This window comes from Nymphalis io, chromosome 6 (genome assembly GCF_905147045.1).
Source record: "Nymphalis io chromosome 6, ilAglIoxx1.1, whole genome shotgun sequence".
Taxonomy (NCBI): Eukaryota; Metazoa; Arthropoda; class Insecta; order Lepidoptera; family Nymphalidae; genus Nymphalis; species Nymphalis io.
In genome coordinates, this window is record NC_065893.1 from 3,934,988 (window position 1) to 3,962,464 (window position 27,477).

Below are 27,477 nucleotides of genomic sequence, written 5' to 3' on the forward strand. Positions count from 1 at the left end.
ATTTTAAGCCTGACTTATATTGGTTTTTTAACCCACATTCATATTATGTAAGTGCCATTGCATCGTTACATAATTGTATATAATAAAAATAATTTAAGACTAACTCGCACGTCAATTGATTTATTTTATTTCTATTAGTCGCGCACCATGATTACCAGAAACAAATTAACGGATGTATCATGTACTTGTAAAGTTATATGGGCTTCGTAATTGTATTTTATTGAATGTAATCCAAATAAGTACCTACTGCACCGAGAGAAGTTGTATAAATAACGCATTGTTTTTTCCCAGTTCCCACTTAAGGATGCTTGGAGCTTATTCCGTGACGCTTTTATACGAGTAAAGACACGTTACATGTGGCAGAATTTTATCCGACACACAACCCGTGTGTACGTTGTTTTCGTTAATCGAGATGAATTATAAAGATAAATGAAGCACATAAAAACACATTTGCTCGGAAGTACAACGCGCGATCATTCGTTAACATCCACGCGTTCCATTCAGTGCTGTCTTGGTTACTATAATAATGTTAATGCGAAGCTGTGTTTTGTGCTGAGTTTTGTTACGGTCTTGACTTGTCTAATGTCTCTCTTTAACACAGTAAAGGATAAATAGACCGTCGTGTTTTCATCAAAGTAACTGTAGAGTCGCGTGAGCTAAAATTAAATAAAAATAAGTGACAATGTCATTATCATATTACATATATATCATTTGTACGTACGTGTTATGATGAGCTAAAGAGGTCGATGCCTTTTTTATGCCGTGATTGTCAATTTTATGACATTTCATACAAAGAATAACTTATTTTTTGAAGGTATAAAAAACAATATTCTTCTTTGTAGGAAATATAAAAATTGAAATATATTAAAATTGATAACAAGTTAACGTAGCTGCGCTTTTGCTTGTGTAATCGCGTAAAATACAGTCAGCAAGTCAATAAGGTATTTTTTTTAAATTATAATTTATATTAAAAAAATCTACACAATAAACATCATATCATGACAAGATTAAGATAAAAGGCTTTAAAGATACTATTTTTTAACCACTGCTTTTATATCTTGATTTTCATCCGATATGCCCGCTACGTTTTCGATGATACGCCGACTACCAATTAATTGCTGTTTTATATTTTCACATATCTCTACACTATACACCTTCAATATATAGATTGCATATGACGCTTATTCTCGTTTTATGGATTTGCGAATGTAGTAATAATTTGGGACACAAAGAAAATATTTAGTAGTTTATTAATCTTATAATATAAGGTAGGCTGATAAGTATCAGCTTAAGAGTACAATTTATATTATACAATATTAAAATATACATAAACATTTAAAAACATACAAATAATGGTTTGGTTTTTAGATTGTGTTGAGACTTAAAAAACTATTTAGCATTAATTGAGCAAACCTTAGTAATATAAAACACTAACATCAAGACATATAACATTTTTACCGAACCATATATAAATTAACCAATCGAATGTGCGCTATCTAACATAATTATTTCTATGTTTATTTTACTTAGATTTGATATAAAAATATATATTATTTATTTAAGGGTATATTCTCGGCGTCACTCGCACCCAGAACTCAGGTAATGTTGTAATGATGCCTTGAATCCTCCGAGCTGGCTTCGTAAGGGGTTTACCATTAGCTGTGGATACATCGAACGCTTGCATAAATCCAGCAAATACTTGGAACATCGACTGACGCGCGTAAGTTTCTCCTGCACACAGCCTTTTACCTAAACAAAATTAACATTAATTTTTACATATATTTTATAATTTCAAGGCTATGAACTTTTCTTATCAATATGATTACGAGTAAATATATATTTATAGATCTCGATAAAAAAATTGAGGCGAGAACGCGTGATAATTTTTGAATAACTTTTAATTTATATTTTAGTCTGTTTTTTTGTTACGTTTTACTGGCATTTTAAGAGTAGAGTTCAAACAGGAACATGAGAAAACAATGTATTGTATGTTGGCTTCATATCATAACGATAATAATTCACAAGGTCAAAGTCCAAATACTTAACATATCTAGCAGACTTAAACGGTTAAATTAGATTTTAATAATATGATAATTGGTCCAAATTATATCATTGTTTCGTTAACAGTTGAAACACTTTGGTTGGAGTATCTTATTGTGTAAAACCATATGTAAAATATAAAAAACCTCGTCACTGGGAGGGCTGATTCATTTTTAGACCAGATAATTTGAAATGCGATTCAACGGCGAATAACTAGCATTCTTGCCACCATTCCACGAGATAATGATTGCACAGTAGCGTTGAGCAGTAGTATTTTTAATTGTGATTTGTATATTTAAGACACGTATTAAATAAAATGTTGTTTATTATTAAATATAAAGATTGTTATTGCCTTCATTAAGAGGGCTACTATACTAGAGGGTAATAGAATCGAGAACGTATCGTAACCATTATAAATTAGTAAAATTGTTCTCCAGGTCGAGTCCATATAATTAGACTAGATTATAATGAGTCACTGCGGCATTTCTTCTTAATTGATATAATGTATAATTTAACATTATCTGTTATTATTACAGCTTACAGTTGACTTCAATATATTATTACAGTTTTATAACAATACTAGTGATACCCTTTTGCAAGAAATATTTATATTCAAATTTTCCTTCTATTTAAGCGTATTTTTTTTTTGTTGGAGTGGAAACTACAATAGCCCAAGGGATAATAAGGGGTTGGGAGAACCATAATATACCGAAAGATGCTTAATTCATAGCTTTTAGTTTAAGTCTAATATTATGTATCTAATGTTAGTTGTAGTCTAATATTATGTTATTCGGTATAAAAGTACGATTATACTTATGACATATCATGACTATATTATTTGTATAGTTTTTTTATACAAATTCGATTGTCAATGATTGTAATTGCGGTAACTCTTTAATATTTTTGTCAACAACCTTACTTATCTTACTATACTTATATCAAACACAATATTACAACAATCTATTAAAAACGATTGTAAGTGAAATAGTCACAATGTATATTAAGATTTTTAAAAAGTATATTTGATTTCTAGGTTTCCTTTTATCGGAAAGTTTTTAAATACATGGCCTGAGACAATTATACAGGTATTCATTATTAATATTACATTCATAATGAAAACAACTAACATACATCAAACATTAGTTCTTACTATTGCTGTTTTACAGTAAGTACAGTACAATAACTTACAAATGGGTGGTACCTACTCAGACGAACTTGTGCTGCGCCCTAAATCCTATCGCAAGTAACATGTTGAGGGCTTGACGTTAGCGTCTGCTTAATATTGCGCTGGATAGTGTAGAGTAAAACCTCGTGATGTAATGATAACATATTAATTTTTTTTTGGAAAATAAATTGAATTAATTTTGGCAGAACTAGTGTTAATCGAGTTTTTTAGGAAGTCAGACAAGAATATGCTCTTATAACTGATAGCAAGTGTTCACCACCACCCACATACCTGGCAATGTGAGCAGTATAAGGCATTTCTCATACGTTCAATGCACTGCTGACTATGGATCCTAGGACATGCATCATACATCTATCTCAACTATAAAAACATTCACTTTAGTTGTTTTTCATTACAATAATTGATCAGTCTAGACAGCCCCAAGTCCCAAGTTTTTTTTTTTATAGAATAGGAAGGCGGACGAGCATATGGGCCACCTAATGGTAAGTGGTCACCAAACGCCCTTAGACATTGGCATTGTAAGAAATGCTAACCATCGCTTACATCACCAATGCGCCACCAACCTTGAGAACTAAGATGTTATGTTCCTTGTGCCTGTAATTACACTGGCTCACTCACCCTTATATTGTTAAATTATTATTATATTATTTGTCAAAGAATCATTATATGTATCATGTTTTTGTGCAAATATAATTTAATAAAAATAATAATAAATTTTATAATTAATTTATCGATTAAAAGTTTCCGCTCGCCACTTACTGTGGTAAATGACAATCTATATATATAGAGCCCATACCAAACATCAGTAACAGTTGCCTTAGTACCGTTGCCATAGTAACCGATTTCATGGCGTTTATATTAATAAAAGATTTAAAAAATATATCTGTTTTTATATATACATACTAGCTGTTGCCCACTTCACGGCTTCGCACGCGCGTAATAATATTTCTATACTAATATTTGTAAATATAATATTTATAAAAATATATGTAATTTTATAAAACAAAATAGAAACCGATTCCAAAAAATTGTCTGCATGCACAAACTAGTTTAAAATTGAAATTTTTTAATTATGCTGAGAGAGTAATGAGTAATATATATATTTTATTTTTAAATATTATCAATATCTAATTAATTACTTTTATGAGTATTCTAGCTGACCCGGCAAACGTAGTTCTGCTATATATATATATATATTTTTTTTTTTTTTCAGCCTTTTGCCGTCCACTGCTGGACGAAAGCCTCCCCCATAGAACGCCAACCATCCCGATCTTGGGCAGTCCGCATATAAATTATATCTACTGAATACTTTGGATTTAAAATAAAAAGTAACGATTTTTTTTAAGGGTGAGGTATCTACGACAGAAAAATAAAACGAGCGTTATAGACGATAACCGCCGATAAAAACAAAAAAATACCCACCATTCATTTTCTCAATTCAATGTATTTCATTAATGTAATGGACATATTCATTGTTTGATTAAAAGTTAAATGTGAAGTGAAAAAAGTAATATATTTTTATCCTAAAGCAGTTACTAACTTCGAAAAGTAATTAAGTGTACGATATTTTTTGTCCGTCTTTACCCAAAACAAATAAACTCGATGGTTTGCCAACCAGAAAACATACCACGTATACTTGTCCATGTGATAACCATGGTGTGCCCAAATCTAAGCCACAATATATATATATATATAGTGGTGCTTTATCGTACATTCGTCCCACATTATGAGACAGAACTTTTGAAAAAGGTGGTCCGTTATTTGTTTCCTTTATAATATTGGTAAATGGTCACCCCCACCCATATACATTGGCACTATAAAAATGTTAACCATTCCTTATATCGCGAATGCGCCACCAAACTTGAGAACTAAATTGTCCATTGTGCCTGTAGTTACACTGGCTCCATCGCCCTTTAAGCCGGAACACAACAATGCTAACTATTGCTGTTTGGCGGTACAATATGGGATAAACATAGAGCATACGAATGGAGCATAATCTTTGAGCTGGCTTTTTCGATATCGCATCGTTGGCCATCACCATAATTTTTCTTCTTGCGCGAGAATTTTAACTTTGCCGTGACTTTTAAGATATTAATTTAAATTAATTCTTTTATAATTCCAGTGAGGCAACCGCATCTTTTTATTGCCTTTCAATCGATTCAATTATTGGCAAATAACAGTTTCTATTAAAACAGACAAATTGAATTACTGCTAAATATTTTTTGAAATATAGTTTAATATTTTACACAACTCGAGATGATTTATTTCACACAAGAATTGGTGTTTTTGGGGGACTTTAATGCTCACCACGAATCCTGGTTGAAATCCCTCAAAACTGACCATGCTGGAAGGACTGCTCATGCTTTTGCTCTCACACATGACTTGACCCAACTGGTTGATCAGCCCACCAGGATCCCAGACATTGATGGGCAAGCACCTTCTCTACTGGACCTTCTGCTGACTTCTCACCCGGTGGAATATCAAGTTGTGGTTCAGGCTCCTCTTGGCTCTTCGGATCACAGCCTTATTTCTACCAGAGTGCCACAGGCCAAGCTGCCGCCACTAGCGGTATGCAAACGTCGCGTTTGGCACTATAAGTCGGCGGATTGGGACGGTATGCGCGATTACTATGCGTCGGTCCCTTGGAAGGAACGTTGCTTCAGTGGGAATGACCCGACAGCTAGTGCCGCTGCTGTTGCTGGCGAGATCATGCTGGGAATGGAATACTACATTCCTAGCTCAGATCTCGTCAGTAGGAGTACGCGTAACCGTTGGTTCACTCGTGAATGTGCCGATGCTGTATCAGCTAAGCAGGCGGCATATCGCAAGTGGATCAACGGCTGCATTAGCGGGGCATCTAACATTGACTCACTGAAAGCAAACTATAATAAAAATTCCAAGTCCTGTAGAAAGGCATACACGAGAGCGGATGCACAGCGCATTGTACAGATTGGTCATGACCTTGTTTCGCATCCTAGGGGCTCCCGTAGCTTCTGGCGTCTGACCAAGTCTGTGCAAAACAATTTCTGCCAACCTTCGCTGCCACCGCTCAGAAATCCGGACGGATCGCTAGCTCACAGTCCGCAAGAGCAAGCTGATCTCCTGGCTAGACTCTTTGCCGACAATTCCGTCATCGATGATTGTAGTGCACTGCCACCTACAATACCTGCATGTGGCCATACGATGCCTGACATTAAAATCAGGCAACGTGATGTGCGTGCGGAGCTGCAATCACTTGATGTACGGAAAGCTAGCGGTCCCGATGAAATACCAGCCATAGTGCTGAAGAAGTGCGCAGCGGAGCTGTCTCCTGTGTTAACGCGCTTGTTCCAACTTTCTCTCTCTTCGGGAAGTGTGCCGGAGGCTTGGAGAAGAGCTAATGTGCAAGCGGTTCCCAAAAAAGGGGATCGGTCTGACCCGGCAAATTATCGGCCAATAGCTATCACCTCAGTACTTTGTAAGGTGATGGAACGGATTTTAAACAACCAACTGATCCATTACCTAGAAGATCACTGTCTAATTAATGATCGTCAGTACGGGTTTCGACCAAAACGGTCCACAGGTGATCTTCTAGCGTACGTAACACACCTCTGGGGTGAAGCTATCGACAAGCGTGGAGAATCGTTGGCTGTCAGCCTCGATATCTCCAAGGCTTTCGACAGGGTCTGGCACAGAAGTCTTCTCTCCAAGCTACCGGCATATGGTCTGCCTGCTCAGCTATGCACCTGGATTGCCAGCTTCCTACACAAGCGTAGCCTTCGTGTTTTAGTAGATGGTTGCGCTTCACAATTCTATGTAGTGAATGCTGGGGTCCCCCAGGGATCTGTGCTATCTCCCACACTCTTTCTTTTGCATATCAATGATATGCTCTCCCTTGGGAACATACATTGCTATGCAGATGATAGTACAGTGCATGGTGGATACCACGGACGCGCAGTGGCTGGGTGGGCGGAAACTGAGGAGAGGCGGGAGAATCTTGTCATTGAACTCGATAGGACGTTAGATCTCATCGCCAAATGGGGCTCTGATAATCTTGTTGAGTTTAATGCCAAGAAAACACAGGTATGCGCTCTCACGGCGAAAAAGTCAACATTTTCCCCTCTTCCCTCCCTCTGTGGTACTCCGCTGGTGATGCAAAGCAAAATCGCCATGCTGGGGATTGACGTTCGCTGCGACCTTAGTCCAAGGGATTACATCGAGGCTGTTATAAAAACAGCTTCACGGAAACTCGGAGTTCTGAACAAGGTGCGGCGCTTTTTCACGCCACAACAACTGTGCCTGCTGTACAAAACACAGGTACGGTCTTGCGTGGAATATTGCTCGTACCTTTGGGATGGCTCCGCTAAGTACCTACTTGAGGCCTTGGACCGGTTGCAGCGACGTGCCGTACGCATTATTGGCGACGTAAAGGTCACAAACACCCTTGAACCTTTACAATTGCGTCGTGAGATAGCAGCACTGAGCGCTTTCTATCGACTGTATCACGGCGAGTGCTCTGAGGAATTATTCTCTCTAATTCCTGCTTCCCCCTTCCTTCTTAAGTCCACGCGAGCTGGTTCTCGATGTCACCGCCTAACTGTGACATCAATTCCATCGCGAACAAAGAAATTTGGCAACTCCTTTCTTTGTCGCACTTCCAAAAAATGGAATTCCTTACCAGCTCACGTATTCCCCTCCTCTTACAACCCGGGTTCCTTCAAACGAGGCGTGAAGAGGCATCTTGCGGGCCGGCAAGGCGAAGGCGGCTAGTACAGAACGTTTTTCCCGTCTGTACTGGCCGTCGTCGCGTTTGGACTCTACTACCACTTACCATCAGGTGGAGTAGAGTCATTTGCCCTCCCGGCGATATAAAAAAAAAAAAAAACAAACTATATAAACAAACATAGTCTGTTCAAAGGTGGCGCTGCTAACAGAATTCAAATGAAATTAAGTTTTACTTATTGCATTAAATAATTAAATTTGATTAAGAATACTAATATTATTTATAAAGGATTTTATTTTGAATATTGTCAAAGTAATTTAAACCCTTGAACAATAAATTAAACATCAAATGTGTCTTTAAAAGTTTCAAACAATCAAAACAGAGTCTACTATAAAATAAATATTGTTATAATTGCTTGATAAGTAATGGTCATTGATTTTGTTTTTTTTCTTTCATTAGTTTTTTTTGACGCTGAGTATATGATTATACTATCATTTCTCTGATTATACTGTCAATAGTAATCACTCGAATCATGTGTATATTGAATGTATGTATACTTAAATTAATTAACATGATTTATTAACTTATTTTTTAAGATTGCATTATTTACACTTGCTACAATTTCGGTTTCTTGACTTTTTTGACACGATATAAGCCCCGTGTAAATTAAAACGATAACGAAAAAACTATGTACGGTTGGGGAAGAAGAGACCCTGGGAGTAACGAGTTTTTTGCGATATGTTTTCGTGTGCGAATGGACTTCAGGAACAGCCTTTCTGCTGGATACGTGCCGATGAGCAAACGTTCAATGGTGACATGCCCACATGCACATTTTCGTTATTTTGTTGGATTTGTTCGCCTGTTCTTTCTGCTCTATTATTACGCATGCTTGATGCTTTATTAGTTCGACGGCCTAAATGGGCCCCCTTGCGTCTTGCTGGCATTTTTCACTGTAACGCACACACATAAATAGACCAAATTGTTGTATTTACATATAAAAACGTTATACCGATAATGTATTTGATCTTTAAGTATTTTACTAACCTTTTCAATATCATAAAACACGTTTATATTTCTTATCAATTAAGTAAATTGTGAATATTTAAATGTCAAAATGACGCGACGCTTCTCGTGAATGACGTGGACGAAAGTTCGATGAGGTTCACTATAAGTAATTATTTTGATGTTGTTCATACAAAAATACTAAAATCATGATTACAAAATGGATTGATGGGTTAGGAGGGTGAAAATATAGGGGTTATATGTATTTTTTGACGCTTAATCTACGTAAAATTCAAAATAAACAAAATGTCAAAAAATTAGAAAAAAAAATTCTGGATAGGGATACCCTTAACACCTAGCGGTATGAAATATACTTTACGACCGATTCTCATACCTCCCAAATATACATAACAAAATTTCATAAAAATCGGTCGAACCGTTTCGTAGAAGTTCGACCACAAACACCGTGACACGTGACATTTTTAAATATTAGATTATGACATAATAATTAACTAAAATGAAAGAACGGACGGCTAGTATATTAAAACCAAAATAATCAAATATAGTTCTCAGACTGCGGCACAACCGGTATTTATTTATGTAAAAATTATAATAATAATAATGTAATAATAATATATATGTATGTAAAATGTAATATATATGTATGTATATGTAATAATAAACATACAGGATATGACCGTGACCATAAAGTTGATTAAAAATATTCCTAGGCATTCAAACAAGTTTGTCTAACAGTTCCAATGTTACATATTAAAAATACAATAAGAAAATTAAAAAATAAGATGGAACTACTTGAAACATTATGAATTCAGAGACAAACAAAATGAAATTCGATAGAGGGTAGGTATCCCTTAATATAATTAATAATGTTTTATTGTCATTTCTTAACAAAGAACAAACAGACTACATTTTCAGCAGTTTTTATTTATCAATCATTCTACTATTGATACGGGTATATACTTTATTGGCCACGTTGATGATACTAAGGAGAGGTGACACAAAACTTTTAGAGTTTTTGTAATTTATGAAAAGCTTACGATTGTGTTAGACATGATATTAGAAAAACTTATATATTATGACATCAGAGGCCTTCCTCTGATTTGAGAAAAAGAAATACTTAAACTACTGCTAAACGCTACAAAGGCCAAATCTATGTGAACTTCGCTACCAAATATTAAGAAAAAATTTTCTACGGTTATTTTGAATAATATTATATTGAATAAGAGGCTGGAGTTTGTTCAGTCTTGTCAGATGACTTCTAAGTTAGTCTTGGCTTCACTGGGATGCCCTTTTGTCTGCCCTAGCCGGACAGGTAAGTAGTGCTAGGCTAGTTTATTTTAGTAATTTTCATACTATTTTCACTCAATATATATTATTTATGATAGTATACGATACGGAGTTAAAAATAAAAATAAAATTGTAACGCCTGCTATCCGATTGCATTATGTCCAGAGAATGTTTTAAAATACCGGAAAATATGACTAATTTACAATTTAGCTCTTAAAAATTAGTCAATAAATCTTATTACGCATTAAAGTAATACTTTTTGGATCAAGATCGATGCTTAGACTTAAGCTCGAGTTTCAAACCCATGACTGATAAAGAGCAATAATCGTGAATAATAACCACATTGTAAAGCTGATTTTTTTAAAAAAAGCAACAACGCGACTCGCGTGTTTCTTACCGTTTACTTTTTTACGTCACGAGTCACAAAAACAAAAAGTTGTTAAAAATATTGACTGCTAAACGATTTATTAAAAAGCTGTACTTGAATAAATACTATTTATTTATTTATTTAACACTTATTGCACAACATATAAATAAAATAAGAGAAATAGGTAATCAATCAAATAAAAAGAAAAGTAAAAAATGGTGCGCAAAGGCGGTCTTATCGGATATGGACAAATAATAGCTTTTCAAGCGGTATTTAAAAATGCTCAAGAAGTTCAAGATTTCTAACAGTCTCTTGCATGTGTAATATTTGGCTCTCAAATAAGATTGGAGGTAGATGTTTACCTTGGACCCTCGACAGAAGTGAAGAGAGAGTATTAATGAATATAGAAAAGAGGAGAGGAGGGAGCACACCACCTTGCGGGACATTGGAAGGAATATCTAGATAGGATGAATATTTATTATTAGCCATAATCATTGCTGTCGGTTAAACAGATAAGAGCGAAACCATTCAATGGCAGTAGAATCTATGTTTAACGATCTTAGGATTGCCAAGCATATGTCATAGTCGATGTTATTAAAGGCATAGAAAAGTCAAGGAGATTTAATATAGTCACGGATTTGTTATCAATACCCTGGCGAATGTCGTCACTAATCTAAACCCTGATTGAAAAGGGCACAGGATTTTATTAATAGTGAGGAATTGTTTAGTTGAGAGTGAACAACACGCTCTAATACCTTTGAATGAAATGGAAGAACAGATATAAGTCTAAAATGAGAAGGAAGCAAAGAATTGGAAACTTTGGTAATAGGAATCACGAGAGCTTTACGCCATACAGAATGGAAGGCACCATGTAATCATCAATAAAGAATAGTTAAATATATGGCATAAAGTAGGCAAAATACTGTTAAGGGTAAAAAGTATAAGTACTTTTAATCTGATAAAAGACTTCTTTACCATTATTAACATGAATGGAAATTGTAAATACATAATAATTTATTGTAGAAATAATAACTATAATAAATAATGAATAGCATTTAAACTTACCTGCACCAAAGGGCAGAGACTTATCCTTGGACAAATTTAATTTTCCGTTTTCTATGAAACGTTCTGGTCTAAAATTTTCTGGATCGCCCCATATATCTTTATCAAAGTGAAGAGTGACGTAGTTGAATACAACTACTGTATTCTGTAAGAAATAAACGATTAAATAAGTAATTAATTATTATTTACAGAAGATAATCTAAAGTTATTTTGTTACAAGTCTAAGTCGACTTATATAAAATTAGTATGTTGTTTGTAAATAAAACGCGGTTCGCTTAACCTGAACACCTGACAGAGTGCAAAGGATTTTTTTTGCCAATCAAATAATAACATTGCGCACGTTGAAATAAAGTCTGATAAAAATAAATTAAACCACAGGTAAGAGTAATAAAGCGGTTGGCCTTTATACCTTATACGAATGTTTTAGTATTGAAAGTACACTTACCTTGATGATGAAACTGTAATGTATGTTGATATTGCCAGTACTGGCAGGTAAAAATAATACCAATTCGCCATAACCATTTTATTCCCAAACTGACACATTCTAAACTTATGTCAAATATACTATTAATTATTACCTGCCAGTACCGGCAATATCAACATACATTACACCTCCCTTCTTAAATTACCATTACAATTAGGAATATATCAACTAAACTTACAACCAACTATATATATATTAAGAAAACAAATAACAACACATCACATGACTTCAAAAACATAACACAAAGAACAATCTTCTATAAAATCTTAAATACTAATTTGGGTATCTTACAATTGGAACGCATTTCCGTTTTGGTCTACCTGTGGAGTTAGCTATATTTGGACAGGGTGCTGAACTGTCGTTATTACTACCACCAATTACGTTTGACCCGCCATCTCCTACTGGTCGTGATATCGTGACAGAATTCTCACCCTACTGTTATATTTAGAAAAAATAATACCAATTCGCCATAACCATTTTATTCCCAAACTGACACATTCTCAACTTATGTTAAATATACTATTATTACTTTATTGTATATGTACAGGTACCTGGTACCTGCCAGTACCGGCAATAAACAAGTTTGGACGAAGAGAGATAATATGTTTTAAATAGCTTGTCAATGAAAATATATTGCGGTAAATTAAATACATTGATTGTCACAAAATGTACGAATAAAAAAGACACGAATCAAAGTTGTCCATCACCATAATTCAATATTTCATAAGATGAGAGGTGAGTTATAACAGAAATGCACTGCTATATTCAATTTTGAAAGGGTCATCAGAGGACTTGAGGACGGTAGAGTAATTTCTAGCATGCACTCACTCACGGTGCCGTCCTCGTTTTATGTTTTTAAATTATATATGTAGGCGGTGGGCAAGTATGTCACTAGATGGTAAGTGATCACTACAGCTCACAGGTGTAACGCTGTCGCCAGGCGCAAAGCGTTGTTAGAAATAGTAACCATTCCTTTTATCCGATTTTGATGTCAAACTGCATTCGGTGCTTTAGGAACCTCTTGCTTTACATCAAATTTGGATTATTTGCTCAAGCAAAGAATGTGTATAATTGCACTGATTCAAATATGTTTTCTACATTTTAATAAATTTGTAGATGTAGGCCTAAGCTTAACCACTTGTATATTTAAGTCAAACATTTAGCCTAACCGTTACTACTAACATCCTTGGTTGACCGTGACAGCTTCAGAATGTTAGATGGATTAACTAACTTAAGACCTCTAAAGTTCAATACTTTTAATACTTTCAATTACGATTTCGCTGATTGATTTTTTACTATAACAATGATATTATATATTATTTCATTTTGACATTTTAATAATTACTGATGATTTTTTGTTACTTTTAATTTGAATTTGATTAGATTGAATCTGAAAGTGCTATGTACACTTGTAATTGACATGCATATTAGATATACTATTATTGTTATATAAATTAATTTCTTCAATGCTTTATATGTATGTTGTAAGTGTGCTATTATAAAAAAAGTATTGTCATTGTTTTAAACTCTGCATGATATAATAATAAAATAAGCCCTACACTTGAGAGATCGCTCTAGCTTGTCAGCAAAGGGACCGCCTCGTCATTTTTACATTTTTACATAATAAAAAAGTATAAATAATCAAATGTTAAAGAAATTCGAATATTTGTAGTCATATTAAATTAATTTACTTTAGAACAGGCTCAGCCACGATGTTTTTGAAATAATAGTGACGTTTGGGCGGTTATTGCTTAAATACCTCTGGAATGTCGTAGCCTTCGAGCTTAGTGTTCCTCATTGTGCGATGTGGTACCCCGAGCGGCACGAGTGTCTCGAATCGCATTATCTCTCGAAGACAAGCTTCCAAATAAGGCATGCTGTTGAAATATTTTATAAACGATATTATATATGACATCATACTACTCATATATCAATACTGTAATAATTTATTTTTATGTATAGTACAAAATTATTTATGTATATAGAAATTGAACCAGCGCTAAAATTTCAACCCAATATTATAAAGAGTAAAGTATTATTTGTTTGTTATAAGATTGATTATAGCACTTGAACATTATGCTTTATGGTGGTGGTGGCATATAACTTGTACACTTTCATATTCTTAAAGATTAAGAGAAAGGAGATTTTTTTTAGTTGAACTCTGAACATTGTTAAACAAAGCGAAATATATACGAGTATAAAAGATGTAATTACAAGCATTTGCGCAAATTTATTTTTTTGCTATTTATATGATACTGGTGTGTGAAGTTGTGACGGATGCTACTAATAGAGTTCTGCATGATTATATCTGAATTTATACCACTCGCTCATTAGTTATTCTACCATAAGTGGGTGGGTGGGTGGTACCCATACCATATGGCCGTGATATAGCCCTGACTGATATTTTAATTCTTAAAATATAACATGTGAAAGTGCTCTATAGTAAAAAATAAGCTGAAATTAAATGATCTTTTATAATATACTTTTGCCTATCATCGAGTGTGGGAAGACGGTCGCGTCCCACTACCCTATCGATCTCTTCATGAATTTTGTCTTGAATCTCGGGCTGGATAAGCATTCTTTCGATTAGAAACGTAAGCACCGATTGTATAGCAGTCGCTGCAGGAAACATGTAATCTGTACAAACGAGTTGAAGCTGCTCATCTGGAAAAATTAATAACATAATCCGTTATTGGGTCTTAAACATAAAAAGTAGTATAAAAGACCTTTCATGGTCCTTTTGTAAAGATTTCAGCTACGGCGGCTAATCTTAAGGACTAATCGAGAAGGTATTACAGTGGACAAGACATTTTAATGCCTGCCTCTCCTAGTCCGATCAAAATATATTAACAGAGACAGAGTATTTATGTGTTATCCGAATCACGGAACAAACAAAAAATATCTTGTCAAAAAACTCAACCGTTTTTTATTGCTCTGGCGCTGGTTTAAAAAAAGATCTGCGTCAAGTTTCAAAGTCCATCTCACGAATAATATTCAACAAGTACAAAAGGTATATTCTTCCGTTGCGGAGGAAGATATTATGAGAGAAATTTTAAAAGGATTTTTTACTTTAGATGCACAAAATCATTAATTATTATGTAACGTCGTAATTAGGTGGAAATTAACTGTGATTCTAAGATAGAGTTATCAATCAACAGCCAATCGTTGTCCACTGCTGAACATAGGCCTCTCCCAAGGTGCGCCAAAGCTTCCTGTCCTCCGCCTTCCGCATCCAGTTGGTGCCCGCCACCTTCTTAAGGTCGTCGGTCCACCTGGCTGGAGGGCACCCTACGCTGCACTTGCCGATTCGCGGTCTCCACTCTAGGACTCGTCTGCTCCAACGGCCATTGGTCCTACGACATACGTGACCAGCCCACTGCCACTTCAGCCTGCTAATTTTGCAAGCTATGTCGGTGACTCTGGTTCTTTTCCGGATAATCTCATTTCTGATCTTATCCTTCAAAGATACTCCGAGCATAGCTCGCTCCATAGCACGCTGAGCGACTTTGAATTTGTGGACTAGTCCCGCAGTTAGTGTCCACGTTTCGGCACCGTATGTCATGGCAGGTAAGACGCATTGGTTGAAGACTTTCGTCTTCAAACATTGCGGTATAGACGACTGGAGGACTTGACGAAGGTTGCCAAATGCTGCCCATCCCAAATTTTTCGATCGGCTTCCTTCTCGAAGTTGTTCCTACCGACTTGTATTATCTGTCCTAGGTAGGTATATTCACTAACAACTTCGAGAGGTTTCCCCTCGACGTATATCGGTCCCGGCACGACATGCCTATTGAACATGACCTTGGTCTTGTCGTTTTCTCATGAGCTCGAGTGTCTCAGCAGAGAGTTTTGGTGCGTTGTCTCTTCTCTGTGGCGGAAAACACTTGCGGGATGTGTTTTGCAGTATTTTGACCAGCGTGTCGGTTCTCTCATCAATGCTGCTTATGGTTTCCAACGCGGTGAATTGATTTTGAAGTTCCATTTGGAACTTTTCGGAGCCTTGAGCAGCTTGGAGCATGGTAGGTCGGAGAGTAGACCTCATCATTCTCGATCTTTCGGCTTTTAAGTCGATATTTAGAGTGCCTCGGACCAAGCGGTGATCACTTCCGGTATTAAACCTGTTGATCACTGAAACATCTCTAAATATGTGCCTTTTATTCGAAATGATAAAGTCTATCTCGTTCCTTGTCACGTTATCGGGGCTTCGCCAGGTCCATCTCCTAGAGTTATAATAATAATAATAATAATAATAATGTCCTCCAGACTGATTTCGGCCACGGCCGCCAATCTCAAAAGAGATTAGCCAACTGCGCAGGAGATATTACAGTGCACGAGTGTGTGCGCAAACACAGGTGCACTTTCTATTCCCTAACTCTCATAATCCGATGGGACGGCAATCCGACACGACCGGAAAGCGTTCAGGCGCAGGACCAACGGCTTTACGTGTTTTCCGAGGCACGAAAGTGAACACACTTCCAACTTTCAGGCTGCTACTGAGAATTTTCTGACAGAAAAATCCAATAACTTTTTATTGGCTCAACCTGAGAATTGAACCCAGGACCTCCGGTTCTGTGGCCTTACATCAAGCCACTAGACCAACGAGGCAGTCAAGGCAGAGATGATTATATACAATATAAGAACGAATTATCATTTACATAAATAATTTATCTGATTTCGAAATGTCTGGACTTGAAGACATTTAGATAGAGTTATGATAGTTATAATAGCATCTGTTTTAATTATGTTTTGCAATTTTAATGGTGTGAGAAATATAAAAAAAAAATCTTATATCGTTTCTTAGACTTCATGAATGGTACTTTATAGTTCTCTTACAGTTCCAGTAGTGCATTTATGATGTAACAAGTAAATATAAAAATGAAAAATATAAATTCCCGATATGCTTTTTTTCGAAGTCAAATTACATACCTGAAAAAGTGGTGCGGCGACCGCTTTTTTGTTCTTCTTTAATTTTCCGTATATAACAATCTAAGAAATGACGGTCGTGTGTGTCCTCTTGAGTGACGTAAGTCTGTTTTATAAGTTTCTGAAGTAAAAAACACAATAACGTATTATTTACTACGAACTATAAGAATATCACAATAGGAGCATGAAACAAAAAATAATGCGAACTTAAGTGTAGGTTTGTGTTACAGTTTTGGTTGGCATACGCGTGCTACATCTTGCATACAACATGTTTGTAGAAGCGGCGTCAGTACCCAGTGCGACGAACATACATATCTACATACTTACTTACATACATATGTAGACATGTATACATTTTGATTTTGATTTGCATTGCAACATATATTCAGTATAGGGGAACGCAACAATGCGAAATACATTTGAATAAATAATATTGAAAATCGATGTACTTTTATATTATATACATTTTTTAATTAATTTAAATGTACAATATATCTTGTGAATTTAAAGGGCGTTACAGATGGTTATGATGTCATAATGTGAACAGTACGATGATAAAACGAACTCACACAAATGTAACGGAACATACAAGCGGGAACTGTCGCCCTGGGTACGTAAGTTCGTAAATATTTTTTATTGATTAAGAAAAATATATGATAGAGCAAATCATTCAAACACTTCATTTAAATGCATTAAGTAGATCTTTTTAGATTTACTTATTAACATATGACACACGGAATGGAAATGTCCATCCATGTCATTTACATAATAATAGTCCTCCAGAACGATTTCTGCCACGGCGGCCAATGTCAAGAGAGATTAGCCAACTGCGCAGGGCATATTATAATGCACAAGTGTGCGCAAGGACAGGTGCGCTTTCTATTCCTTAATCCGCATAATCCGATGGGATGGTACTGGTCGTGTGGGAGACCAAAAAGAGTTCAGGCGTAGGACCAACTGCTTTAAGAGCTTTTCTAGGCACGGGAGTGTACAAACTTCCAGACTCCGGGCTGCTACTGAGAAAATCTCAATAACATTTTATTGGTCTGACCTGTGATTTGAACCCAGGACCTCCGGGTCTGCGTTGGTTACATGTAACCACTAGACCAACAAGGCAGTCAACCATATTGTTGATATTTAATACAGAATTTCGCAATGATAAATAACTAATATAAATTGCAAAAAAATATATAAATACTAGTTATAATTCGATTAAGTTCATCGGGTCACGCAGATGTGTCTTAGTCATATATATAAATAAAATATAGGTTAGTTACACCTTTTATAACTCAAAAATGGCTGGACCGATTTTAATGATCTCAGATTTATTGGAATAAAATGTAAATAAATGGCTGTTGACTTCCTTTCCAGACATTATCGAAGAACATGGATTTAATCCGACATTCAAGGTAATTTATATTACACTTGCTAAAAGATAAGATTTAAGTAAAAAAATTGCTCAAATGTAGTTTGTTAGGTCTCTGTGTTTGTCTTTAAAATAAATAAGGCATGCTAACATTAAAAAAAATGTGATAATAAATCAGTAATACTGTTTTCGCTTTCGACTTTACAGATTCAAGGCATCATCGAATTGGATCATTGCAACCTGATGAAGATGCACAGCATACATTCTTACGAATATACTTAATGGGCAGTGCATGGAGTAACAACGTAATCGGCGTTAAGAGAACAGTGAAAAAGTAATTCTTCATGATCTGCAGCAACTACTTCATGAATATCATGCATTTGTTAGGCTGTTTAAGACTGCGTTGGAGAGCATGTCATATAATGACTACAAAGTTTTGAATAGAGTTGAAACACGAACGCAGATTTAAGCATTTCCTGATAGGTACAATGTTGGTATCTTCAAATCCAGAGTAAACAGGTTTCTTATAGGCAAGCGTGCTACATCTTAGACCGTGTCGATGCTTAACATCAGGCAAGTCAACGGTCAAACGCTGGCCTATTAATTGTAAAAAAAAACTCCAGCAGTGAAGTTGAAGTGCAATGAAGTTGCAATCCTGATTGTTGGTGAAAATTCGGAAACACGCGTTATTGTACTTACACGTCGCGATACTGGGCAATTATATATAAATATATGATACAGTGCAATACCCGCTGACGTTTTGGCAAGGAGACGATGGATATCACTTCAACATCATGACGATCCATTGAATGGTGAGTATTAATATCATATTTTTTATTTCAACATGATTTAACTACATTTTGCTCGGCTTAGCTTTGTTTTCCAAAAAAAAGGATCTCCCCATTTTCCACGAAGTAGTAAGCGTCGACTAAGGGATTAGGGGCTGTTTGTTTGGAGAATTAACCAATCTTAACCCTTATTAAATACGCTAAAAGTGACTTTCGGCGATTTAGTGATCACGCGGTTCTGTTCACTTCTTCATAGAATACGGAAGTTTTACTTCTTAGACACTAATTTTACTGTTTTTATTTCAAGTGACTAAACTTACCAGGTAGGTTAGTTCGATGAATTATTACGCATATCATTTGATGATCGTCAAAATGCTGACAACTATTTGCTGTGATTTCGCCGATTGCTTCAGCAATATTATGATGTACATGTACGTCAAAATCTAAACGGAGCGCCCAACTTTCATTCGGTACGTTCGGAGGAGTATATCCATTTACGCGATGCGAGTAGCACCGAAGGAGATGCTTGCTAATGTTGGTCGATTGACTATTCTACCAACGACGTACACAGATAGCGTCGTCATATGCACGAATATCCGCAACATGCAAGGACATATGTATGTTTCGTCATTACGGTTATAATCCGAAATACAGACAGTAAGATTTATTAATAACACTCGCACAAAAAAAAACTTATCAACCGGTAACCTTTATGTGCTTATTTTTAAAAACAAATTACAATGTAAATAAAAATGTGACTATAAATCACTTCTTTCTTTGTCTTTACTTTTATTGAATTTTTTTCTTGCACGAAAATAAACAACAGTAATATTATAACTTTATATATCCCTTACTTATTTATGACTCTTTACTAAAACTTGTAATTGGTATTGTAAGAAATATTAACCATCGCTTACATCGCCAATAGGGCACCAACCTTGGGAACTAAGATGAATAATAATATTTATTTGAAAACCGGTTTCACTTATATATTATTAAAAAAACGGGTTCTTGGTTAATTAATTTTAATGATACAGTTATATGAGTGAAACAACTACGAATGCGTTTTATTTTGTATTTAAATAATTGAAATAATAGAACGTTTTATTTACGGAGTAGTAAACTGACGATTCTTATGAGCATAATCGATTTGTATATTCGATATGTTTTATCTCAAATAATCATAATATTACCACAGACGTGATGGCCGTGCCTTTGCTGTATATTTTCTATTATTGTTATGTATTTACGTTGCTTTTGATGTTTTTATCTCTAAGTAGCATCACAAACAGAATTTTGGACTACTAAAATAATCAATCATTATCTGATTCTAATATTGTTACAAAATGTTAAATAATATTTAGATTTTGTTCTGTCTGTTGAAATATATTAAAATTAGATAATTAATTATTGCCGGCATTTGTTTCAAGATAAATGATATTATTATCATGGCCCTGGTATCATTAACATTTGATGTCGGAAAAACAAATGATGTCAGATCATAATATGTATGTGTTTTGTATGATTTTAATAATGAAAGTTATTATACAATTAGTATCTAAACTTTGAAATGATCGCTTTAAACATTATTATTTATAATACAAAAAGACGGTTTTTTTATTGAAAACTCTTTGCTTTACGTAAAAACCGTTGTTAGGGTTTAATATAATTCGTAATGGACTGATATGCTGTCGGAAAAACAAATGATGTCAGATCATAATATGTATGTGTTTTGTATGATTTTAATAATGAAAGTTATTATACAATTAGTATCTAAACTTTGAAATGACCGCTTTAAACATTATTATTTATAATACAAAAAGACGGTTTTTTTATTGAAAACTCTTTGCTTTACGTAAAAACCGTTGTTAGGGTTTAATATAATTCGTAATGGACTGATATGACTGCGTCGAAAAATAAGATTAATACTTAGATGGAGTCCCTAAGTAATCGACTCAGATAACTTAATATGTTCACTTAAACTTTTGAGGCTCTACAATTTTAAATTTCAGAATATTTACGAAATTGGCAAAAAAATTATGAATGATGAAAAGCAAAAAATCTTACACTAAAGAAGTCCAATAAATTTTGATTTCCTTTACACAGATTTGTATAACCGCTGTAGTTTGGCATCACATCTTTTAACCAAGGAGTCAGGGTTATTGCACCACCTAAGTCATTTGATCCTCGTTGAAAAAGCAAGGTTTTGCGTGCCAGGTCCCAAAGGACGTCGTATTCAGCTCTCGGTAGCGTCGACCGCGTAAAAATATGAAGAATCCCGTTTATAAAGGGCACAGCGAAGAAATGTTGTAGATATATAAGATCTCCTTTTACTAGTTCCTAAAAAAATATAAAAATATAATCATAAACCTGACCGCAGAAATTTTTAATAATATGTAAGAATGTAATTTCATCATGCACGAGTACTTTTGTAATTTCAAATATACAAACATTTGTATATAACATTGTATATAATATATTTATACTTCCTAAAACATTAAATTTTAAGAAATGTTTCGCTTATGATTGATTAATTTTATTGCCATGTCAACGACTCCGTGGCGCAACGGTAGCGCGTCTGACTCCAGATCAGAAGGTTGCGTGTTCAAATCACGTCGGGGTCAACGTATTGGAGGAAGTTTGGTATACATTTTTCGACGTAAGTTTTATATACCTTTTAAAACATTTGGTTAGAGGAAAAACTAAATCTTTTTGTATATATATATAACTATAATATACATCAAACTTATAGCCGAAGAAGCAGCGAATTTTATAAAAGGTTTTAGTATGTAATATTATAATATACCCCGCAGCTTCACCCGCTTTAAATTAAGACTATTGACAAGTTCGGATTTACGGGTCTGTATGCCCTGGAACCAATTTGAACACTTTTTTTCAGTTGGATGTTTCAATAAAATATATTCAGTAAAATATAACGAATTATATGAAATTAAGAATCATGTAAGCTTACAAGCTATTTTCGACAAAAAAATAATAATATCGCTGAAATTCAGCCACTGGAGAACCTAGATCACTTTCAATGCTGGGTAGGGACAGTCAGAAAGGCTTATTGATAGGCAGTTTTATCTATTTTGTTTTTTTTTAATCTCTATTTCGAGGGTCACTCTCTTATGGAAACTGTAGGTCCGGATGTCCTCCCTATCCGGATATCCGGATATCCGGATGTCCTTGACTATTGACGTGACAAAGCGTGAATTTCAGTTGTTAGTATTGTAAAAATGTTTCGAATTTTACCTTTTCTGCGGGATACTTCGAACCATTAAGCGCCATGTCTATCATTTCCTTAGTCTCATTAGCTGTAATGGTTTCAAGAGTTTCATCTCTCCTTCCAAAGCCAAAATCTCTCATGCACCTAAGGGTGAATCTTCTTTGAACGTGCCAAAAGTAACCGTCTGTGAAGAATATACCTGCAATAAAGATTAATCTTAATATATAGAAATAAATGCGTCTTTGTTTTTGCCTTCTATGACATCCTAAGCCAATTGTGATGAAACTTTGATGAGTTGTTCCGAGTTCCGCGAAGGTTCGTTCTATAAGCATTATAAGGGAATTGAACTACAATGACAAAAAAAATTTACTGGTGGTAGGGCTTTGTGCAAGCTCGTCTGGGTAGGTACCATCCACCATCAGATATTCTACCAAGTACTGCTACTTGGTATTGTTGTGTTCCGGTTTGAAGTGTGAGTGAGCCAGTGTAATTACAGGCACAAGGTACATAACATCTTAGTACCCAAAGTTGGTGGCGCATTAGCGATGTAAGCGATGGTTAACATTTCTTACAATACCAATAGTTATGGGCGTTGATAACCACTTACCATCAGGTGACCCACTAGTCCACCTACATGATCTATAATTAGCTCACTGTATTTTTTTACAATAGTTAATTGTATACAAACAGCAGGAATACCACTCTGAATTCATGCTATTTGCTATATATGTATATTTTTGTTATTTAGGTAATGGTACTGTCCTTCCATTGTTTTTTTCTTGTATAAATCGTTAGAGGTAATAATGAATTTATGTACTTATGATAGTTCAATCTCTTTTCATTTATGTACTTATCTAAATAAAGTGATCTACAAATGTCTATCTTAAAATTTTAGGAATAAATAATTTAATGAGTTTATTACCAATATGTTAGTTTCCACATTTCTAACTTCACAAGTGGTGGAATAAACTCCAAACCTTTTCCTCAAAAGGGAGAGGAGGCCTTAGCCCAGCAGTGGGACATTAACAGGCTGTTACTGTACTGTAACTTCACAAGCTTACTCCGTGAAATGACATCAAAATTGGTTTATGAGCTTAGCCAGACAGCAATAGACAGACAGAGAGACTTGCAATTACAATATTAATATAGATAACTTTTTTTAAATTAATGTAATATGATAGCAGTCAATAGCAAAAAATATATATTATTGGGTTTAAAATAAAATCGTCAACATACATTAAAATGTCAGATAAAATTACTTAAGCAAAAAAAAAGTTGTATTTATATTTCCTGGCGACCCTTAGTGCGATTTTATATCGATTAATGCAATTTTATTTATTTATATGTATAAATATTGAAAATAATTAATCAATTAATTGCTAAGAATCATTTTATTCATGTTTCAGATGCTGCTAGAAAAGGATTTTTTTGGAATAGGGCGTGCTATTATGGCTTTAACTGATGCCGGTAACTACTTCGGGATGTTTTTATTTTTTAACAAAGAGAATACATACGTATTTAAGTAAATATACGTATTACCTATAGGTATATATTCTCTTTTTATACCTTACAGTTGCGTCATAATATGTTTACAGCAATATTATTTATGCTCACAATAAAATCTATATTTAAAAGAAACAGCGCGTCCGACAATCATTATAAGCACGAGGAGAAAAAGTATACTTATGACATAAGTTTGTGACTCCGCAAAGTTGATACGTTTCTAGTACATTACATTTTTTTTTTTTTATAGAATAGGAAGGCGGACGAGCATATGGGCCACCTGATGGTAAGTGGTCACCAACGCTCTTAGACATTGGCATTGTAAGAAATGTCAACCATCGCTTACATATCCAATGCGCCACCAACCTTGGGAACTAAGATTTTATGTCCCTTGTGCCTGTAATTACACTGGCTCACTCACCCTTCAAACCGGAACACAACAATATCAAGTATTGCTGTTTTACGGTAGAATATCTGATGAACCGGTGGTTCCGAACATTTGTTTCTTTGATAATATTCTGTAGGTATTTTTAATTTTGCCTTGTAATGAATGATAATCTGATGTCCAAAAACATTGATGAATAAGATTCATTACTCGATAAAACACTACTAAAAGTGTGGAGTTAGTATTCGCTGATTCTCATTATGATAAATAATAATTTTAATTGTATTTAATTCGTATACTTTTATAAATTGTATCCGTGGAAAAGTCGTTCTTCTCCGTAGAATCTATCGAAACGACGGTAGCTTTACATTTAATTCAATACTGTAACATATTAATGAGATTTAATGACATGACATTCAAATGTTCCTTTATAAGCCTACTTAAATAAATAGTATTTCGGCATTGTATTAATTTAACTCTTTACTATATGTACAAGAAACGAAAATTAATAAATAACTTATATGTAAAATGAGTACTTAATATAATAAGCATGGTTATCTTGAAAATATTTTTTCCAGCACACGCGAAAAGTTTTTGTAATAAAGACAGATAAATAAAAGTAACAATAAGTTTCTAACGTTCAAAATCTAAACATTAATGTGCAGTGAAAATCAAATATATTATCAGTATTGTATTTGCATTAATTTGTGGTACCTTTTGACCAGTCTTGTAACTGTAATGCTAAATAAACGCTATGAGCAATTTTTTAATTAGTATAATTGTGTCTTAATTACAAACGACATTACTTTTAAAAGTTAACGGGTGTTTGTTTATACACCGAGTTCTCTCTTTCTATTTACATAGTTTTAAAAAAATATTACAAATATTTATAGGTAGGTAAAGACGAAGGTAGGTTTTTGTTATTGATAATACTAAAAACTAAAAGGTTTTTATTATTGATAATACTATTTTATATTTTATAAATTTCTAAACAAATAGTTTTATTAAATTCATGCGATTTAATCTCGTAATCATTAATCCACATAGGCGTCTAACGATATTTTAAAAAGTCCTACTTTAACGGAATTTGGAGTAGATAATACAGGTGATTATTATAATCGTGTTGATATATATGACGAAATATATATAGCTAAATTGTAAACCGATGATACAATAATGTGTATAAACTCAGACAGTTTATATTCACATTATTCTTTTAGATTGTCTTTTTAAATGATTGCACACCTTGGGAATGAAACAATCGCTTCCAGGTTATTTCAAATTAAAAAATGTATATATAATTCGGCTATTATTGTATAATATATTACTTATTGTAAAGGACGAGATATAAAAAAAAATCCGCTGAGATTCTTTCTTCGATTCTTCTCAGGTCTAAGATGTGCATTTCCGAACCGGTGGTAGATCAATAAGTAAGTGTAACGCTCCTATATTGAATAAAGATTTTTGACTTTGACTTTGTTCGTTAATGTAATTGAAATGGCCCGTGATATTGTAATTGACAGCAGCTTAACATCTCGCTAGATATTAATAGAATTATTGTATAGTAACAATATTTACAATAATCCATATTCCATCCACATATATTTACTCGTCTGAGTATCTTAATCAAGATCGGAATAACCATTTCCAAAAAAAGTCTTTTAAAATCTGATAGTCCAATGACTAACAATTGATTTCCATTTACTAGTAGTCAAAAAATTGATAGAATTAAAACAAATAAACTTAGTATAAATACATTCTTACCTAGTCTTTTCCAAAACGATCTTAAGCGACTTATAATTATATCTAGGCGGCCATCGAAATCTTCATTGTTCAGTGTTTCCTTTATTAATTTTGGATCGTCAACAACAATGGTGGGGAATTTGCCGAGGTACATTCCAAGTACCTTCGTATCGTAGTATTTAGCGAGTTTTCGAAGCGATCCACCCAAATTGTTAATTTCTCTCAACAGAACGATCCAATAAGCACCATAAACTGGTAAGTTAATCGGTCCTAGTAAAAATAATTTTAACTTATAATTATTTTTGATAAAACACAAGGTAACGCAAATTTTCGATGATTGATACATAGTAAAATTACTTGTGCCAATTCACAAACAAATACATTTATTACTGACGTTTTAATTGAATATCTGAATATAACTATACAACAAAATAAGTACTTTTCCATTGAGCTTATTCGCTAAGCATAATACATTAGTATGTAGTAATGTTACTACTAATGTAAGACTTTCCATAATAATTACATTTATCATACTAGATTACAGAAAGCATTTAAACCATAAAAAATAAAATTAAAATGCAAACATGCGGACCCCAATTTATAGTAAGATAATTTAATTTACGCATTTGGTAAAAAGTGTCTTATACGTAACTGAGTTCTGGATATATTTTTTTAATAATTCACTTAGAAATATTTTATGTAGGTGATCATATTGGTTGAGTTAAAAATTGCGCTTACCTGGCGGAAATGTGTCCAATGGTCTTTTATATGCATTTTTATATAAACACACGGCACACAATGTAATTAAAAATGAAGTTATTAGGAAGCCGATCATTTTGCGCAAAGACTCTCGCTAGACTGTCTAATGAGTCATGTGCATCCACAATAACAACTATATTGATTTTATATATAAATATTAAATTGTAATTACCGATAACTACTGATTGTTCGCATCTTTACACGTGCGTTTCGTTGATTTTGGACTGAATATTTAAGTCTCTTAATGTCAAGCTCTTTCGATGGCATTTTCAAAATTTCTTTAAGCTAATATCTGCTTGAGTCTTCGGGTGCGGTTGAGGCATAGGTGGCTGGTGTTGGAAGCCCTATCCTTTTCTGTACCCCTGAAACCATGCATGCAAAATTTCGTGATGATTGGTTGTATATAATTTTATAGTAGGTCCCTTTTAGGAACTTTTCTGCTTAAAATAACATTGATGCTATTTAAAAATATCCACATTGTAATCCGAAAATTGATTAAGTTATATAAAACTGAAATTTATTTTGTAATAGCATTTATTTATTACAATAGATTTATTGTCGAAGACGAATTGTACAATTCAAAGTAATTGAATATATAGCTGTATAAGTTGCATTGTATCTTGCACACAT

General features: G+C 34.2%; 1 protein-coding gene and 1 non-coding gene across 2 annotated transcripts; one reads left to right on the top strand and one right to left on the bottom strand.

Moving 5' to 3' along the window:
* Nucleotides 1-1,232: 1,232 nt before the first annotated feature.
* Nucleotides 1,233-27,049, bottom strand: LOC126769100 (probable cytochrome P450 304a1). Its single transcript, XM_050487642.1, has 9 exons — nucleotides 26,827-27,049; nucleotides 26,110-26,358; nucleotides 22,484-22,656; nucleotides 21,296-21,568; nucleotides 17,078-17,195; nucleotides 14,635-14,815; nucleotides 13,911-14,028; nucleotides 11,671-11,812; nucleotides 1,233-1,749 (listed from the first exon to the last, which is right to left on the bottom strand). Exons 1-9 carry the CDS (start codon nucleotides 26,921-26,923, stop codon nucleotides 1,559-1,561), a joined length of 1,542 nt encoding a protein of 513 aa, XP_050343599.1. The 5' UTR covers nucleotides 26,924-27,049; the 3' UTR covers nucleotides 1,233-1,558.
* On the top strand, nucleotides 21,781-21,852 carry Trnaw-cca (transfer RNA tryptophan (anticodon CCA)). Its single transcript has one exon. It is a non-coding gene; the product is annotated as a tRNA-Trp (tRNA).
* Nucleotides 27,050-27,477: the final 428 nt, after the last annotated feature.

Coding starts and splice junctions, on each gene's coding strand:
- LOC126769100 (XM_050487642.1), bottom strand. CDS start 26,923: ATGATCGGCTTCCTAATAACTTCATTTTTAATTACATTGTGTGCCGTG. Junction 17,196..21,295: donor ATTTATTGGACTTCTTTAGT/GTAAGATTTTTT, acceptor TTTTTACTTCAG/AAACTTATAAAACAGACTTA. Junction 11,813..13,910: donor AAGGCTACGACATTCCAGAG/GTATTTAAGCAA, acceptor TATTTCTTACAG/AATACAGTAGTTGTATTCAA.